This window comes from Scyliorhinus canicula, chromosome 11 (assembly GCF_902713615.1).
Source record: "Scyliorhinus canicula chromosome 11, sScyCan1.1, whole genome shotgun sequence".
Classification (NCBI taxonomy): Eukaryota; Metazoa; Chordata; class Chondrichthyes; order Carcharhiniformes; family Scyliorhinidae; genus Scyliorhinus; species Scyliorhinus canicula.
In genome coordinates, this window is record NC_052156.1 from 119,806,642 (window position 1) to 119,824,418 (window position 17,777).

The window sequence follows — 17,777 nt, forward strand, 5'->3', positions numbered from 1 at the left end:
CAAGCAGGGGAACTCAGACGTTAGAGTTGTTCCAGCTTAATTTGGGCTCGGTTCCATTGGACCAAGCCCTCAGTGAATAAAATAAATGAATCAGATAGAATGAAGACGGCGCCAGAGAAAGGAATGGTGCGATTTCACTTTCCCATCACGTTCAGCCTCTTCCGCGCCACAGGTTCCTCCTAATTCCCGAGCCCACGTGCCTGAGCTCTTCACACACAAGTTATCAGATACCAGAGGACGGGAAAGGCAGAGGCTTCTCGCGTGGGGTGAGCCCAGTCGTTTGGTGGCTGGGATTGCTCGGTCTGCTGGTGACCCCCGGAAGCCGGCTCCGCACACGCTCGTGGAGGTGGCGGGCTCGCTCGCACACACATGGGGTATTGTTAGTGGTATCGTCAGCGTCAGCGGAACATTTTGCGGTCGAGGGGAATGTTGGACATTTCCACCTCTCATAGGACAAAAAGGTTATCCTTCACCCTCCAGAGAGCCGCGCTTAAATTTACAATCGCTGCCTCGTGGTTTGGATTAGACCACAAATCGGTGACAGGCAATAACTTCACTCGCCCTCATCCTGCTTAATGCACTGATTTGGAAACATTTATAAAGTTTCTGGGGCGGCGGGGGGGGGGGGGGGCGCTTTGCAATTGATTTTTAAAAGTAGCATGCGAAGGTACATAAATACAAAAAAAACCCTCCACAATCTCCATATTAACTAGTGCAATACACAAAAACATTCTAAACATGTTCCTTGTGTTGAAAATTCTCCCTAATTAGCTGCTAATAAACTGAAGTTGACTCTATTACAGAGAAATCTCAATGTACTCGGACACAAGGGTATAAGCATAATACTAAATGTGAATCCGCTCACCTTTCACACTGTGCCTCCCACAGAATGCCAATTCCGCTACTTTATTTTGGGCCAGATCGTGAACGTTGCTCCCCTTCCTTTCGGAATCCTGGTTTGCCGATCAGTCACAAAGCTGGGATGTGGCCGCTGAGGATGTTTGAGCTGTCCTGAGTCCTCTCTTCACACAGCGCGGGCTTCCGAAGCCGACTTAGGAATCTCCAGCTGGCCTGTGTGCGGCCGTCTCGCGTTGATCAGTGAGGCGGGGGGCGGGGGGGTCAGTCTCACCAAGAACAATCAGCAACCCCCTCTCAAATACACCCCGTCAAAAATATAACGGAGCCCTGACAGGGGGAGAAGAGGAAGGTCGCTTACATTTTGTCCAATCCGGACTCCAGACACTAATTCCAGAATCATTTTTTTTTAAAGGGGGGACTTTTTTTTTGGGGGGGGGGGACGGGATTCCTGCCCAATGGGTAGCTTTGCCTCTTTTTTTTCTGTCACGGAGCGGTGAAACTCGGGGGCATGGAAGCGATTTGTGGTGTAGTAGTGTGACCCCCCCCCCCCCCCCCTCCCCAGCGCACACTGGCCATCTCCTTTATTAACCCGATGACCCTGAGTTTTGCCTGAAAACCTGCTGGCCATAACCAAGGCAATGTGGCTATTTGGATTGTCATATGAAGCGGACAGTGGGCCATCTAAAAAATAAACACACGGAACTTCCGGGATCTTTGATTTGAAGCCGAAAGAAATCTTTCCTCCAGGAAAACAAAAAAAAACGGTGATTTGCGTGGGTGATCTTGCAGCTGTCAAATTGGTGGTCGCTCGCAAACATCTTCAAACCGCATTGACGTTTGTTTTGGCTACTTCAATCCATTTTGGAATTGGGGAAGGGGGTGGTCGAGGGGGTAAATTCCAACATGATTAATGAACGGGCCATGTAACAGGGCGAAGAGAGATCCCCCCCCCCCCCCCCCCCCCCCCACAGTCCACAGTATGCGGTCGCTGTGACACAATCCCTAAACACTGCAGGGACCTCCTAGGTTCCCTTTGCTTTCTTAACAAAAAATAAAATGTATGCAGCGGTAGGATTCATTTGTGAAATTCGTTTTTGTATGAACACGACGCTGCAATGTTTGCTCCCCGCCCCCCATCCTCCCACCACCCACTCCCCCGACTGTCAAGGCTGGAGAAGAGGCGAGAAGGTTGGCATGGCAACCGCCGACGCTGCCCAAGTTGTCCCCGCGGGGAGGCGCTACCTGCTCGGCGCATTGCCCACCGACACAAGGCCGCTGCACCCGGCCCTGGGCTCGCACGTGTCCGATGTGTTGTCTCCTTTTTTGTTTGTTTCTGTTTTGTTCGGGACAGGCACTTCAAAAAAAATAATGTTCATGTTGTTTCTTCTTTTTCGGGGGGGGGGGGGGGGGGGGGGACAGTAATTGTCCAAGCGTGACACAACCACGGCAGGAATGTAAACATAATCCACCTGTGAATCCAAAGGTGACGGTCCCCATGTCTTCAGCACCGTGAGTTCCTTCCTCAACCCTCCCCCTCACCCCCCCCCCCCCCTCCAAAAAAATGCACTGCTGAGTGACGATGATAATGAAAAGCAAACGTGCTCTTTGACTTCAGTCTTTCCTCCCCACAGTTTAGGGAATGGCACAGGTCGAGAACTACATCGAATTGATTCAGCTATCCTAATGAAAAGTGTGAGACACAACATTAAAACCAAGGGTCAGATAGATGAGCGCTGGAAATGGCTCCCAGTTTGGCTGTTCACGTCTAGTGTTGCAGAACGCAGCAAGAGCTGCGTGTTCACCGGGTTGTCATCTTGGAACGGTTTTTGGTCCTCTTCTCTCGCTCTCTCTATTTAATTGAGATTTGGTTCTTCCCCTCCGCCCCCGTCAGCTTTCTTTGCAATCGTTTCTCTTTGTTTTGAAAATTCTTAAATCCTCGGTTTTTTTTGTCTCTCTCTTTCTCTCCTCAGAACAGACATTATTCCCGGGTGGATAAGGGGGCTTGGGAGGGTTATGGGGTTCTGGATACCCCACCCCACCCACTCCTCTTCTCTCCCCATGGCGATACACGCTTCCCTGGAGAGCAGAACACCTACACCCACCATCACCCATGATTTGGCACAGAATTACTGGAATGAAGCTTGGGAGTGGGTGGAGGGGGTTAGAGTGGGGAGGGGGGGGGGTGACAGGGGGGATGGAAGCTGCTTATTTAAGAAAAAAACAATGCTCTTCGTTTTGGCTCAATTCAACTGGCACACGTTCGAAGGTTAACGTGTGTCAAGGCCCCCCCGAGCAAAACAAATGGCGGGCAAGTCGCATTAAACGGCAGGAAAATGTCAAAAACTAAAACACGTTGACAGCGAAGCTAAGAAGGAAGACCTTTTGCAATCTGACTCTACCGCCCCCCCCCCCCCCCCCCCCTACCCCACAACCTTCCGCCTCCCTTGTCCACATCTGATTCTGACACAAATAAACTTGTACAAAAATATTTAGCTCCCATGGGTTGAGACTGACTATCGGACAATGTTGATGTTTTTTTAATGTGACTGAAAACACTGGATGGAGAGTTTCGCAGTTCGTATTGAGTTCCACCTCCTCCTAACTCCATAGCCTGGTGCCCCCTCCCCAATCTTTCCTCCCCGCCCCCCCTGTGATCATACATCAGTGAATATTTTCTTCGCTGGGGGGTCTGAGGGTCTCTGTTTGGTGGGGGTGTAGCCGGGGTACCGGTTATGCTCCAAGATCAGCGCGTCCACATTGTCCTCTGCCTCCAGGTACTCGTCCTTGTTGAGGGACTGGTTGCTGGCCCCCAGCCTGCCGAGGGAAGCCGTCTGCTGCCCGCTGCTGATGTGCAGGTACTCGGCCTGGTCTTCGTGCTCGTTCTCCCGGTGGTAGAAGTAGTTGAAGTTGGAGACGATGACGGGCACGGGCAGGGCGATGGTCAGCACACCGGCGATGGCGCACAGCGAGCCCACGATCTTGCCCCCGATGGTGACGGGGTGCATGTCGCCGTAGCCCACCGTGGTCATGGTGACCACCGCCCACCAGAAGGCGTCGGGGATGCTGGAGAAGCTGGAGTCGGGGTCGTCCGTCTCGGCGAAGTAGACGGCGCTGGAGAAGAGGATGACCCCGATGAAGAGGAAGAACATGAGCAAGCCCAGCTCCCTCAGGCTGGCCTGCAGGGTTTTCCCAAGGATCTGGAGCCCTTTGGAGTGGCGGGAAAGCTTGAAGATGCGGAACACTCGGACGAGCCGGATGACCCTTAGGATGGCCAAGGACATTGTCTGTTGCCCGTTGCTTTGGTGATACACTAACTCGGTGAACAGGGTGATGAAATAGGGGATGATGGCCACAATGTCAATGATGTTCATGATGTTCTTGAAGAAGCCAGGTTTGCTGGGGCAGGAGAAAAATCTCACTAACAGTTCGAAAGAGAACCAGACAATGCATAGGGTCTCAATGATGAAGAAAGGGTCAGTGAAAGCGTTCGCCCCCAAGGTATCGGTTCCATTGGCGGGAAATTTCGGCAGGTCCGGGCGGGTATCTTCTCTGAATTCGGGCAGGGTCTCTATGCAGAATATGATGATGGAGATGAGAATGACAAGGACAGAGACTATGGCAATCCCCTTGGCAGCACCCGAGCTCTCCGGGTACTCGAACAACAACCAAACTTGACGCTGGTACTCGTTGGGGGGCAGAATCCGCTCCTCTTCCTTAATGAAGCCCTCTTCCTCTCGGAGATTGTCGATGGCCTCGTCTCCCATCTCGTAGAATTTGATCTCTTCCAGGAAAATGTCGACGGGCACGTTGACAGGTCTCCTCAGCCTCCCCCCCGACTGGTAGAAGTAGAGGATGGCGTCGAAGCTGGGGCGATTCCTGTCGAAGAAATACTCGTTCCGGAGGGGGTCGAAGTAACGCATCCTCTTCCTCGGATCGCCGAGCAAGGTGTCGGGGAACTGAGCCAGGGTCCTGAGCTGCGTCTCGAACCTCAGCCCCGAGATGTTGATGAACGCCCTCTCGCAGCATTCCTGCCCCGGCTCCTCGGGCTCGCAGTTGTCCTGCGAGAGCGCGGTCAACACCACCGACTCGTCAATGTTTTCCTCGGCCACCAGTGTCATCTTCGGCCGGGACGCTCTCCTTCCTCCTCAGGAACGGGCTGGAGGGGGGTAAGGGGTGAGGGTGAGGGCGTCAAGCTGGCTCTCCTTCCGATCTGCCACCGTCCACCAGGGCAGCGTCTGGCATTTCCCTGTTCAGCCCCCACCCCCAGACTGTTAGTTCTGGCAGTCTGACTCCACACCTCCTCTCTCTCTCTCTCTCACACACACACACACACACAGGCAGATGGGCAGGGACTCTGCAATCACAGCATTTAAAATAGATCAGCCCCTTACCATCCCCTGCGATGACGCGAAGGCGACGTTTCTCGACACAACCGAGGAGAATCATGTCTGACTCCCGGCTCCAAAAGAAAAACCCGCCTCAAATCTCACCCCACACAGCCTGGCAGCAATCGAACACATTGACACAGCAATCCACACATATGAAATGACTGACATTGCTGACAAGGGCTGGCTTCCACCCCCTTTTCCCTAACCAGCCCCCCCCCCCCCCCCCCCCACACACACACACACACTATTTATATAATCCGCGAAAAAAAACTCAAGACTGACTTTTCTGTGCCAGCTTGCTCACGAATCTCCTCATCTCCCAAGAGTTGCACTTTTCTATAGGTTTATATGGGCAAGCGCCCTGTTGCACATTCGGCCGGAGCACGTTGCAGCTGAGTTTTGACAGTAACCCGGCCGGGCTGGGGGCTGGGGACTGGTGAAATAATCACAAGTGGAAATTAAACGCCTCCCTGCCAGCCCCGTGCACCAAACATTGTGACCGAGCTCGGTGTCCTTTTTACCAGCTGGAAACGTGGCCAATGTATTTGCAGTGCCAAGAGCCAGCTGCTTTGCTGATGATGGGCTCCAAGGTGCACCGTCTGGGGTGGTGGTGGGTGGTTAAGGCTCGCTCTGAAACAGCTTTAAAAAGAAAACTACGTGAGTTCAGTCATTAGTTACTGTGTTACCGAGATCAATAAAATAAAAACGTGTTTGTCTGTTGACAGAGAAACTATCTTTCGATGGCTGGGCTCCTGTGGTAAAGATTGGGGTTTATCGCCGTTTCACTCCAGAAACGCAATCTAACCTGCAGCATTATCTTTATCAACACAATTTCCTGCATCATCTTCAATATCAGCAACCAGGCCACAGCCGACACATCTTTTCTGATGCACTATGATCTACTCTGGTAAAATATCAGTAAGCAACTGGCATTTATTTCTCTGCAGGAATGTGCAGTTATTTCCACCTGGGGGCAAGTGAAAATGTTTTTGAAACAGACCAATTCGACGGAGTCTTCAGTCATCTTTCTCCGGAGGGGGTCGTTTCAATAACAGGTTAATCGAGCGCGGAAAAATAAATGTACACCTCTGAAACGTCGCCTGTTGTAATAGAAAACCGCTTTCAGTCACTCAGCCTACACGGTGACGTTTCTTTCTTCTGCGATTTTCAATCTCCTTCTCACAAATTGTTTCTCTTTCCCATATTGTTTACACACGCCACAGGTCGAGATGTAAACATGGAAGAAGACGTGCTCCCTCAAAGCTCACTTGATAATTGCACCACCTAGTGTGGAGCACACAGACCACCAGGTCCAAGCTGGACAGCTTGGTCAGTGCCCAGTTAGCGAATCCCAGCAGAACATTGGTAGGGACAGCCCTCTGCCCTCACCCCTTCCCTCCTCCCTCCCAGAGCCATGCTAGTGAAGTCCCTCTTGATCTCACTTTTCACTCCACCAGCCTCCACATTCAAAGGATCATCCTCCGCCATTTCTGCTAACTCCAGCAAAATACCACCATCAAACAATTCTTCCCCTCACCCCACCTATCCCATTCCTAGGGGCCACCCCTCTGGGACACCCTGGTCCACTCCTCCCTTACCCTCAATTCTTCATTTTGTTCTCACGGCACGTCCCGTGTAATCGCACAAGGTGCAACACCTGTCTCTTTACCTCCTCTCATCTCATTACCCAAGGGCACAAATATTCCTTTCAGGTGAAGCAACATTTCACTTACACCTCCTTCGATTTGGTATACTGTATTTGCTGCTTCCAATGTGGTCTCCTGCACCTTAGGGAGGCTAAACGCAGATTAGATGACTGCTTTGCAGAACACCTTCGCTCAGTCTGCAATCAAGACCACAACCTTCTTGTCACTTAACATTTTGACTCAGCATCTTGCTCTCATGCTCACATGTCTGCCCTTGGCCTGCCAAAATGTTCTTGTGAAACCCAACACAACACCTCATTTTTGGGTTAGATGCATTAGGACTCAACACTGAGTTCAATAACTTTAGACTATGAACTTTCCCCTCCAGCTTGATCCCTTTTTTGTTTTTTGTTTTCTTTGTTTGTCCCCCTCTCGCCCCCAGGGCCACCTGTCACTTGTTCTTTAGTTTTGATTTCACTGAGCACTGATATTTGTTCTCCTACTGGCACATTCTGCTATCTTACCTTTATGCCACTATCAGCACCTTCATTCGGCGTTAAAGCTACCATTAACATTCCTTTTGTCTTGTGTCCAAAGCATCTTTGTCGATCTCTCCTTTGCTCAGACCTGTCTCTGACCTTCTACTATGCTGCACCTCCTGTTTTCCCCACGCCAAATATATGATCCACCGCGTTTCTACCCTTCTTTCGCTCTGAAGAAGTATCATACAGACTTGAAACATTAACTCTGTTCCTCTCTCTACAGATGCTGTCAGAACTGCTGAGTTTATCCAACTTTTTCTGTTTTTTAATAGGGACAGACCAATTAGCCTAAGGGAGGGGAAAAGCTGTTCTGGGTCTCTGTGCAAGGACTCCTATTGGAAAGTGCACACAGATATCAGGCAAAGGCAGCATGAGTCTTTATGCCCCCATCTGTGGTTGACTAGTCTGTTGTATTGTTTACACTGATGAATGGCTACCAAATGCTGAAAAATGGTCATGGCACTGTTATAGCACAAATCAGCATTGCAAAAGCGAAATGTGACAAAAAAGAAAGATTTTAGAAGGACACAAATGCAGTTGACTTTTCTACAACTCTATCGTTTAATGTTTTAAAGAACAAAGCATTTCCTTGATTGTACAGTGGTAACAAAAACAGGACTGTGTCCACTGAAAATGCAGATTAACTGGTGGCAGTAAATTGGACAAATTGCCAATTTTTACACAGCGAGTAGCTTCTCTGCCATTTAATATACTTTCTGTTTATGGAAAATGAGTGCCGGGGCACTGGGCAGTAGGTCAGCCAGCTATAAGAAGGAAATCCAGTCAAACATCAGCTCTTCAAATGACCACTGCTTACTATGAAAGATGAATGGAGCTTTTGTCATGCTTATTGGAGTGGAATAGTTCCGAGCTCTCGGAAAAGTAGCGAGAGATGTGTGCCAGCAACGCAAAAGATCTGTAAGCAAAAGTATGAAGCAAACTCCCACTTTTAAAATGAAAACTTTGCATGTGTTACTGTCAGAAAACAATGTTTTTAAGTGGAAGAAGGCTTCCCTTTGAAGACAGGTCAAAGGTGGTAGTTGAGGCGGTGCATGCTCGTTAAGGGAACCAATGAGGAAGAAGTCAGGTGGAATGGGACAGTAGGTTTGCCTGCTTTTAAATACAGTTCACATCGGATCAAACCTATTTTGTGATATCGGGCATATACAGGAGAAAAACATTGTAACAAATATTTCCAATTTTCTTAAAACCTGTTGCAGAGAAGATCATTTTTCTGGGACACTGAAGTGCCTTTTATGGCAAGACATACATGTTGAAATAACTGAAAGCACTAAGATGCGACTTGGGAATGCAATCACAGAAAATGATGTGAACTGGTCACAATGCTGTAAGGCCCCTGAGCATCTGTTCTTGTAACAGCTCACAACCACCATGACTGGAAGCCATTGTTGAGGGACCAGCTGTAAAATAGCAGAGGTGACACCAAACATTTTCACTTGGAGGCTGTGGAATGAGTTGTGGGAGGACAAGTTGGAGATAGGCTGCCATCATCCAAAGAATCCTTCTTTGCTCTTGTCATCTCAGTTTCCCACTGTATCCACAGTGAGATAGGTAGGTAGGCGAGAGGGAATGAGTTGGGACACAATATATTACATCTTAACTGGAAAAGCAAGAGCACAACGTGCTCACCTTGACTGTCCAAGGCTTTGCTCAGTCTCGACATCATGTCCCATTCACTGAGGGTCATATCCCAGATACAGGTGGACGTTGCTGAGGCAATCCGAGCATGACCCAGTCACTGAAGACCATCACTGAGGGCGTCAACATCATGGGGTAGACAATTGGAAGCCTCCAAGGTCTGGCAGCACCAGGTGACTCAGACACTTCTGGAGTTCAGTCCAGCTGTCCTTCTGTCCCATGGAAACCACACAGGGCCCTATGGGCACCCTCAGGGAGATGGAAGCACTGCTGCCCATCCTGGGGCCTTCCCCCCCCCCTCCTGACACCTGTGCATCTCAAGTGCAGTGGGCAGAACAGGGTGGCACAGTGACGCCTGTGACACCAATAAGTCGACCAGGGCGAACACGCTCCATGCCCTCCAGAGGTCAACCGCCAATAGCATCAAAGGCCACATGGTGTAGAAGGTATCTGGCTACCTCCACCTCTGATATGCACCCTGGGGGCAGATGTCGACGTAGCAGTAGGCCATGGATGATTAAGAAGAGTGAAGAGCACTGAGTGGGCACTGGTTAGGCCACGATCCACAGCTGTGGGGAATGGAAATCTGTCACATTAAAATGTTCACCATTAAACATTTCACACCTGATACATTTGAAGCCTTTGCCACTTTAATCTTCACAGAGGGCCCGCAGTATCCCCCACCAACCCCGGGCACTGTGCCCCCCCCCCCCCCCCACCCCCCACACCCTCGGGCACTGTGGTCCAAGATCAAAATCCTCGATGCAGACACGCTCATGTGGATGGGTGTGAACGTAACACCAGTAAAATGATAGGAGTCACACTTCAACAGCGATTGGTCATCGCTCTCCTGCCTTGTACAGTGACCTGCTGACAGTGCCAACATAGGCCTGTCACCCAGGAAAGATGTTGCGTAGACATCACTCTGTTGAGGGGGGAATGGGGGTGGTTGGGGAAGGGGCGGTGATGTGTGGGGGATGTGCAAAGAGCGGGTGTTGGGTGTAGTGCTGATGGACATAGCCTCGTTTCATGAGAATCTGGAGACGATGAGGGCCTCCGTGGTCTTCCTGGCATGTCAGACCCTTGGTGCCACCTTTCCCCCATCCTCCAGCTCCTACTGGTCCTCATCCTCAGTTGAGGCTGCATGTTGCTCCTCTTCCTTCTCCTCGTCCAGCATGTGGCCCCGCTGCTGTGCCGAATTGTGGAGGGTACAGCAGACCACCACAAAGCAAGAGACCCTCTGGGGATGTATCATAGAGCCCGACCAGAGGGTCCAGGCTGCAGAACTGCATTTTGAGCAGCCCGATGCACTGCTTAATGACAGCATGGGTGACAACATGGTCTAATTGTATACGGTCTCCTCCTCAATCTCAGGCCTCCATATTCGCGTTATCAGCCATGCCATTCCACACCCCCTTTCGAACCCTCCTGTCCAGGACCCCCACCCTTCACCCCCCTAATTCCGGATGCCTCCTCATACTCAGCCTTCACCACCTCCCCACCCTCCATTCCCCCCTCATCTTGCCTTTCATGGATATTGTGCCCCTCAGGCCCTGATCCATGGCTGTGCCACCCTGGCATCAGGGCACCAATACACTGCTTCTGAGACCTTGGCAGTGTTCCTGCCAGCCTGGTACTGCCACCCATGCACTTTGGTGCTGTCCAGGCAGTGCCAAGACATCCGGGTATCAGAGGGAAAGCCAGAGAGCCACTCTGCCCTGTCCCTGACCTCCAAAGGGCATCCAACGGTCTGGCAGAAGATCCTAGTGCTGTTCCACCTGGTCCTCATTTGAGTGGACCAGCACTGATTGTCGTGGGACCTCTCACTGGTGAGCCGGTTCGATCCCAGGAGGCTGTTGGTTACGGCGACCATCTCATTAGTAAGATGGAGATTGCCCTTTAAGTGTTGAGTAGTGGGTTCTCGCTGTGCCTGGGTGAGTTCCAGGATCCGCCAATGGGAACGAGTTGGTTCGATCGCAAACTCCTTGATGAACTTCGCAATTTAGGCTGCTTCAGCGATCAAACCAGCTTGCACGGATTCTTCCCAGGTACAATGAGGCCATTAAATCACACCCATTCTCCCAAACCCCTCACACCTACGCCATAATAATAATAATAATCGCTTATTGTCACAAGTAAGCTTCAATGAAGTTACTGTGAAAAACCCCTAGTCACCACATTCTGCCGCCCGTTCGGGGAGGCCGGTATGGGAATTGAACCCGTGTTGCTGCCTTGTTCTGCTTTCCAAGTAACATACAGGTCCAATTTCTCCCTTCCCGGACCTGTATATTTACTGGGAATAGCACAATATTTATTTCCTGAAATCTGGAACTTGTCTTTGGTGAAGAAGTCAGCAGCTACAGATGTTGCATGTTGGGCTGAGAATCGTACAATTGCTCTGTTGAATCAAATACAAAATAGTGCAGATACTGAAAATTTTGTGCAAAGTGCTTGGAACACTGACTAAATCAGGCTGGATTAGCAGGAAGAAAAACAGAGTTAACATTTCACATTCTGATGAAAGGCTACAACCTGAAACCTCTGCCTCTCTCTCCTGCCATGCTGAGCATTTCCAGCATATGGCATTATATTAATTAGCTGTTAATTCAGAGATGTTTGACCAGTCAGGTTCTAAGTGTCCTTGTTCGCTGCCTTGCTTTACCAGGTGGCCCTGCATGTTAACCGGTAGATGGCATTGTCATGGCCTCACCGGAACGTTGTAACTCAGGGAGTGGCAAGGTGTCTGAGTATCCTTTACGTCAGTGTTTTTCAAACTTTTTTTCCGGGGACCCATTTTTACCAACCGGCCAAACTTAGGGATCCAACCCGACCGATCTTCTCGACCCACGCCAGCCGATCGTCGCGACCCACGCCGACCGACCTTCGCGACCCACGCTGGCCGACCTTCGCGGCCGACCTTCGCGATGCTCCATTTTCTCGTACCTTCTTTGCTGCTGACAAAATGCAGGAATCGCAATCGCACCCAAAGCACATGATGTCAATGTTCGGGGAGCGTGACCTGCTCTCTGCCTCCCTCCAGGCAGGAAGATTTTTTATAAAATCATCTGCGTCTCTGAATGTGCAAATACACGGACAACAGCCGCAGCAACCGGCTTTATTTTACAAGTTTATGGGAGGTATTTATTTGATACAGTTTAACAGGAAAAAAATGCAGAAACTGAAAATGTTTTCATCCTCTAGAAATTGGAGGTTCACCACATTTCACCTAAACATTACAATCAAAAATGTAAAAAATAAAAGGCATTTAAAAAACAATTAATTGATAAAGCTTCCAAATACAACCTGCAGGCATTTTGTTTTGGGAATGTTTAAAAATCAAGATGAAAGAAGTTGACATCTCTTGGTTGATGTGACAGCTGCGGTGACAATCACCATTCTTGGAGTAGGAGACTTCCACTTCATCAGCATCAAAGTTTAGAAAGCAACCAATCACATCATTCTCCCCAAAGTTTTTGCAGCCGGCTTTTAACAATGCCAGCTGCGAACGGCCTTCAAAAAGGCAGAAACCAGATTTTAAAAAATTTGGCCACACTACACATGCTTACCCGCTCATCCCGATGAGTGGGCACGCACGTGCATTGCAGCCGCATTTTATTAATATGTTTGTGGCCATTTTGAAGGCCGCTTGCAGCCGTTGCGCATGGATTTGGGCGATCGGGAGCGCCGCGATGGTGGCTCCGTGACCCTCCCGACACTTGCCTGCGACCCACCTGCAGGTCGCGCTCCTGACTTTGACAATGCCTGCTTTACATTATTTTGAACAGTATCCTCGGCACTGGATTACTTCCCTGTTGCTGGTGGATTGAGCCAATGGAAATAATCTGGCACTATTTTATAAATAGGTAAGAGCGATAACCCCACCAATTGTTTCGACAAAATAGTCAGCACAATGTCACAACACCAGGTTAAAGCTCAACAGGTTTGTTTCAAACACGAGCTTTCAGAGCACTGCTCACCTGAGGAAGGAGCAGTGCTCTGAAAGCTTGTGTTTGCAACAAACCTGTTGGACTTTAACCTGGTGTTGTAAGACTTCTTACTGTGCTCACCCCAGTCCAACTCCACATCAGCACAATGTCAGTAATTGGAAAACATTTATGGCCAATAATCCAGAATGAATATTTGAAAAAGTATGTGGAAACAATTGAACGTTTGGATGGTAAATTGTATTTACCATCAATTGTTCAAGTTCTTTGATGACATAATGGAGATAATAGATCAGCATATTACAGTTGGTGTTGCGAATGTGGACTTTGAAAAGGTGCTCGATAAACGTGACAAAGTAGACCTATCAGTAAATTAAAGCCAGCCATGGGATTAAAGGCTTATATAAATATTGAATTGTCTCAGGGTCAGAACGTGGTGAGCAGTAGTGAATAATCGATTCTAAAGGCATAATTTCAACCTTTGCTAGTGACACGAAACTCAGAAATATAGTAAATTGTGATGAAGAAAACAAACTTTATAGACTGGTGGAATGGGCAGAAAAGTATAGCTAAAATTTAATGCACAGAATAATGAAGTGATTAGTTTTGGTAAGAAGAATTAAGAGGGCCGATATAAACCAAATGGTACAATATTAAAAGGGAGGTGCAAGAACCAAGTTACCGTGGGCATGTTGCCCAAGTCTTTGAACTTCAATCCTGGTCCAATGAGGAAGTATGCAATAGAGTGCCAGGAGCAGCACCGTGTGTACCTGCATATGAGGTGTGGATCACAACTAGTTAAGTTACAGATTTAGATTTATTGTTACGTGTACTAAGGTACAGTGAAAAGTATTATTCTGTGTACAGTTCAGGCAGATCGCTCCGTACATGAAAACATAGAACATAGGCGAAATACACAATGTAAATACATAAACATAGACATTGGGTGAAGGTTACGGAATACAGTGCTACAGCTGTAGTGAAGATGCGTAGAAAGATCAGTTGAGTCCATAAGAGGGCCATTCAGGAATCTGGTAACGGCGGGGAAGAGGGCTTTTTTGAATCTCTTGGTGCGGGTCCTCAAAATTCTGTATCTTCTGCCTGATGGAAGAGGTTGGAAGAGAGAATAACCCGGGTGGGTGGGCCTTTGATTATGCTGCCTGCTTTTCCAAGGGAGCGGGAGGTGCAGACAGAGTCAATGGATGGGAGACAGGCTTGCGTGATGGACTGGGCTGTGTTCACGACTCCCGGTAGTTCCTTATGGACTTAGGCCAAGCAGTTGCCAAACCAAGCTGTGAAGCAGCCAGATCGTATGCTTTCTATAGTACATTTATAAAAATTGGTAAGATTAATTGTGGACATGCCGAATTTCCTTAATTTTCTGAGGAAATTTAGGCACTGTTGTGTTTTCTTGGTCGAAGCATTGATGTGGGTGGACCAGAACAGATTGCTGATGATGTTTCCCCCATGAATTTGAAGCTGTCAATCATCTGCACCTCGGCACCATTGATACAGACAGGGGCGTGTACGACACTTCACTTTCTGAAGTCAATGGCCAGCTCCTTAGTTTTACTGACATTGAAAGAGATTGTATCATTGCACCATGCCACTAAGTTCTCTATCTCCCTTCTGTACTCTGACTCATTGTTGTTTGAGATCCAACCAACTACATTTGTGCCTTCAGCAAACATGTAAATGGAGTTGGAGCCGAATATTGCCACACAGTCGTGCGTATAAGGAGTATAGTCGGGGCTACATACGCAGCCTTGCGGGGCCCCGGATTGAGGACCATTGTGGAGGAGGTGTCATTGTTCATTCTTACTGATTACGGTCTGTAGGTCAGGAAGTTGAGGATCCAGTTGCCGAGTGAGGAACCAAGTCCTTAGTTTTGGAGTGTTGATATGAGCTTGGCTGGGATTATGGTGTTGAAGACCAAGCTGTAGTCAATGTATAGGTGTCTGACATAGGTGTCCTTGTTGTCAAGATGCTCCAGGGATGAATGTAGGGCCAGGGAGATATCGTCTGCTGTGGACCAGTTGTGGTGGGAGGCGAATTGCAGTGGATCAAGGCAATCTGGAAAGTTGGAGTTGATGTGTCTCCTGACTAACCTCTCGAAGCATTTCTTATAATAGATGTCAGGGCCACCGGTCAGTAGTTGTTGAGGCACATTGCCTGGTTCTTATTTGGCACCGGTATGATGGTGGTCTTCTTGAAACAGGCGGGAACCATAGAACGGAGTAGAGAGAGGTTAAAGATGTCTGCGAACACATCCGCCAGTTTTTCACGCAGGATCTGTGTCGTTAGTTTGTGAATCTAGCTTAGTCTGGCATTGTCACATGATGAAATGGTCGGGCACTCCTGAGATCGGGCCTCGATAGCCTTGTTGGGCCTCCATGTCCATCTTCTTTTCCCCGTTCAGGTGTGCCAGGTCTCTTGGCAGGATGCCGAATCAGGCGCTTCAGATGCCGGGTTGGGCGTTTTGCAAGCTGGGTCGGGCGATCCTGATGCTAGGGTGTGTTTCAGGCGAGGTCGAGCCTCCCCGTCAGGCCTCTTCTGCTTCCAGGTTGAGGTCGGGGTCGGGTCACCGGTTGAGCCCTGCCAGACCGGGCCAGGTCATGTGGGTCAGTCCTTGGAAGTCGGAGAATCCGGAGAATAACGAAACGCAACATAATATACCATGGTTAGTGATTACATTAGTGTTACAATTAAAATTTAAAAGGTTAGAATGGCTATAAAAGACATAGGAAGAGGATTTGTTCGGGAGAGCGCGCAGAGAAGTGCCACACTCCGGCGCCATCTTGGAAATCATCAGGACAGGACTACATAGGGTCATATTCTACAGAGGAGTCCCTTCGGCCCATCAAGTCTACATCTACAAAACAATACCAAATCCACACTAATCCCACGTTCCAGCACGTGGACCATAGCACGATTCAAGTGCTGACTGATTTACCTTTTGAGGTTGTCAGGTTTCCCACCTCTAATACGATCACAGGCAGTGCATTCCAGACTCCAACCACCCTCTTGGTGAAAAGACATTTCCGCAACATGAATGCTGAAGCGTTGAATTTGCAGCACAGCGGGAGGCCTTTTAGTCCGTCACAGCTGCGCTGGCTCTTTGAAAGAGCTGTCCAATTTGGCTGCACTTGCTGCCAACATGCATATGCAATTGTACTGCTTCACTCCATGACATCACTGCGAGCGATGGAAATCACAACTCTGTTCACTCCCCAACCTCAATGTGATTCTTATCCTCTCCACTTAGCTTCTTTTTTGGGGGGCATTTTGGAACCAGAGTGGGTTATTTTATTCAGGACAAAATGCAATACTCATTTCTGAATAGATAATTTCCTTTGCCTTTAATTTCGAGCGAGAGACTTCAAATTCCCTTCAAAATGCAATAGAGCGTATTTTGATGTTACTGCTTCTGAAGCCAGTGAAACACCTGCACACAGCCATCAAGATTAAAAATAGGTTTGGAAATTGGATGGTTTCTTTACGGGGATATAATCCTTTTGTCATGTGAGAGCACCTTTAAGAAATGGGTGTTTAAGAAATGTACCTTTAGGGCAGCACGGTGGCCTAGTGGTTAGCACAACCGCCTCACGGCGCTGAGGTCCCAGGTTCAATCCCGGCTCTTGGTCACTGTCCGTGTGGAGTTTGCACATTCTCCCCATGTCTGCGTGGGTTTCGCCCCCACAACCCAAAAAAAAATGTGCAGAGTAGGTGGATTGGCCACGCTAAATTGCCCCTTAATAGAAAAAATAATTGGGTAATCTAAACTTATAAAAAAGAAAAAAAAGAAAAAAAAAGAAATGTACCTTTAAGAAATGGGTGTTTATCAGTGATGTCAGAGTGTGGATGGAGCTGGGCTGTCTGTCAGATTTTTACTTTCATTTTAGGCTGTTTTTGCAGGGTGTGTTTTAGTTTTGTTTTCAGTGTTGGAGATGAAGCCAGACCAAGCATGTATACTGCTGTTTTCTCTGCCATCAAAAGAATATCTCTTGATCATTTGGTGAATTCAGACTTATAAATGTTCTCAGTAGTGAATGCTTCTGTTAAAAAGTGTTTCCTTTGTCTTCTGGATGTTGTTTGGGAAGTTTTTAAGCATTACCTAGTGTTGTATTCTTTGGGGGTTGTATTTGAATTAATGGTTGCTAAGATGTTCATGGTGTGTTTTAAAAAGGTTAACATTGAGGTAATAGAATAAACATTGTTTTGCTTTAAAAAATACTTTTCCATTTCTGCTGCACCACACCTGGGCCGTGTGCTCCCCATACCGCAATCTATTAAAAGTTGTGGGTCAGGTGAACTCCATGATATATTTTGGGGTTCTCTGAACCCTGGCCCATAACAAATTGGAGGTTCGAGGGGGATACAAGTCTATCCATTGGATGGTTTTGTGAACTTAAAGCCACTGAGGGGTGAGCATATTGTGGGTACTTTTCAGGTGTGGTATTTTAGTGTAAGTAGGCAGTGTGTTGTGGACAATGGCTCTTTCAGAGGCTCTAAAGTTTTTGGGGTGGAGACGGTCACACGCAGTACCTTACGGACAGAGACTAAAAGCAGACTGTTAGGTTTGGCAAAAATATTGCAGTTAACATTGCCTGACAAAATGTAAAAAGATGAGATAATTATGGAAGTGGCTAAGCATTTAGAATTGCCTGAGAAACAGTTTGACTCATTGGAAATGGCAAAAATTCAGTTACAAATTAAACAAATGGAACATGAGAAAGAATT

At 48.3% G+C, this 17,777-nt stretch overlaps 1 protein-coding gene and 1 long non-coding RNA gene across 2 annotated transcripts in view; both read right to left on the reverse strand.

Annotated features, from left to right (window-relative positions):
• LOC119973333 overlaps positions 1-1,129 on the reverse strand; it is a 71,915-nt gene extending 70,786 nt beyond the window's left edge. Inside the window, exon 1 of the long non-coding RNA XR_005462278.1 lies at positions 866-1,129. This is a non-coding gene — a long non-coding RNA (uncharacterized LOC119973333). The remainder of the gene's footprint in view (positions 1-865) is intronic.
• A 2,383-nt stretch (positions 1,130-3,512) lies between these two features.
• LOC119973332 (potassium voltage-gated channel subfamily A member 3-like) lies at positions 3,513-5,342 on the reverse strand. Its single transcript, XM_038811206.1, has one exon. It carries the CDS (start codon positions 4,974-4,976, stop codon positions 3,513-3,515), a length of 1,464 nt encoding a protein of 487 aa, XP_038667134.1. The 5' UTR covers positions 4,977-5,342.
• Between the last annotated feature and the right edge of the window lie 12,435 nt (positions 5,343-17,777).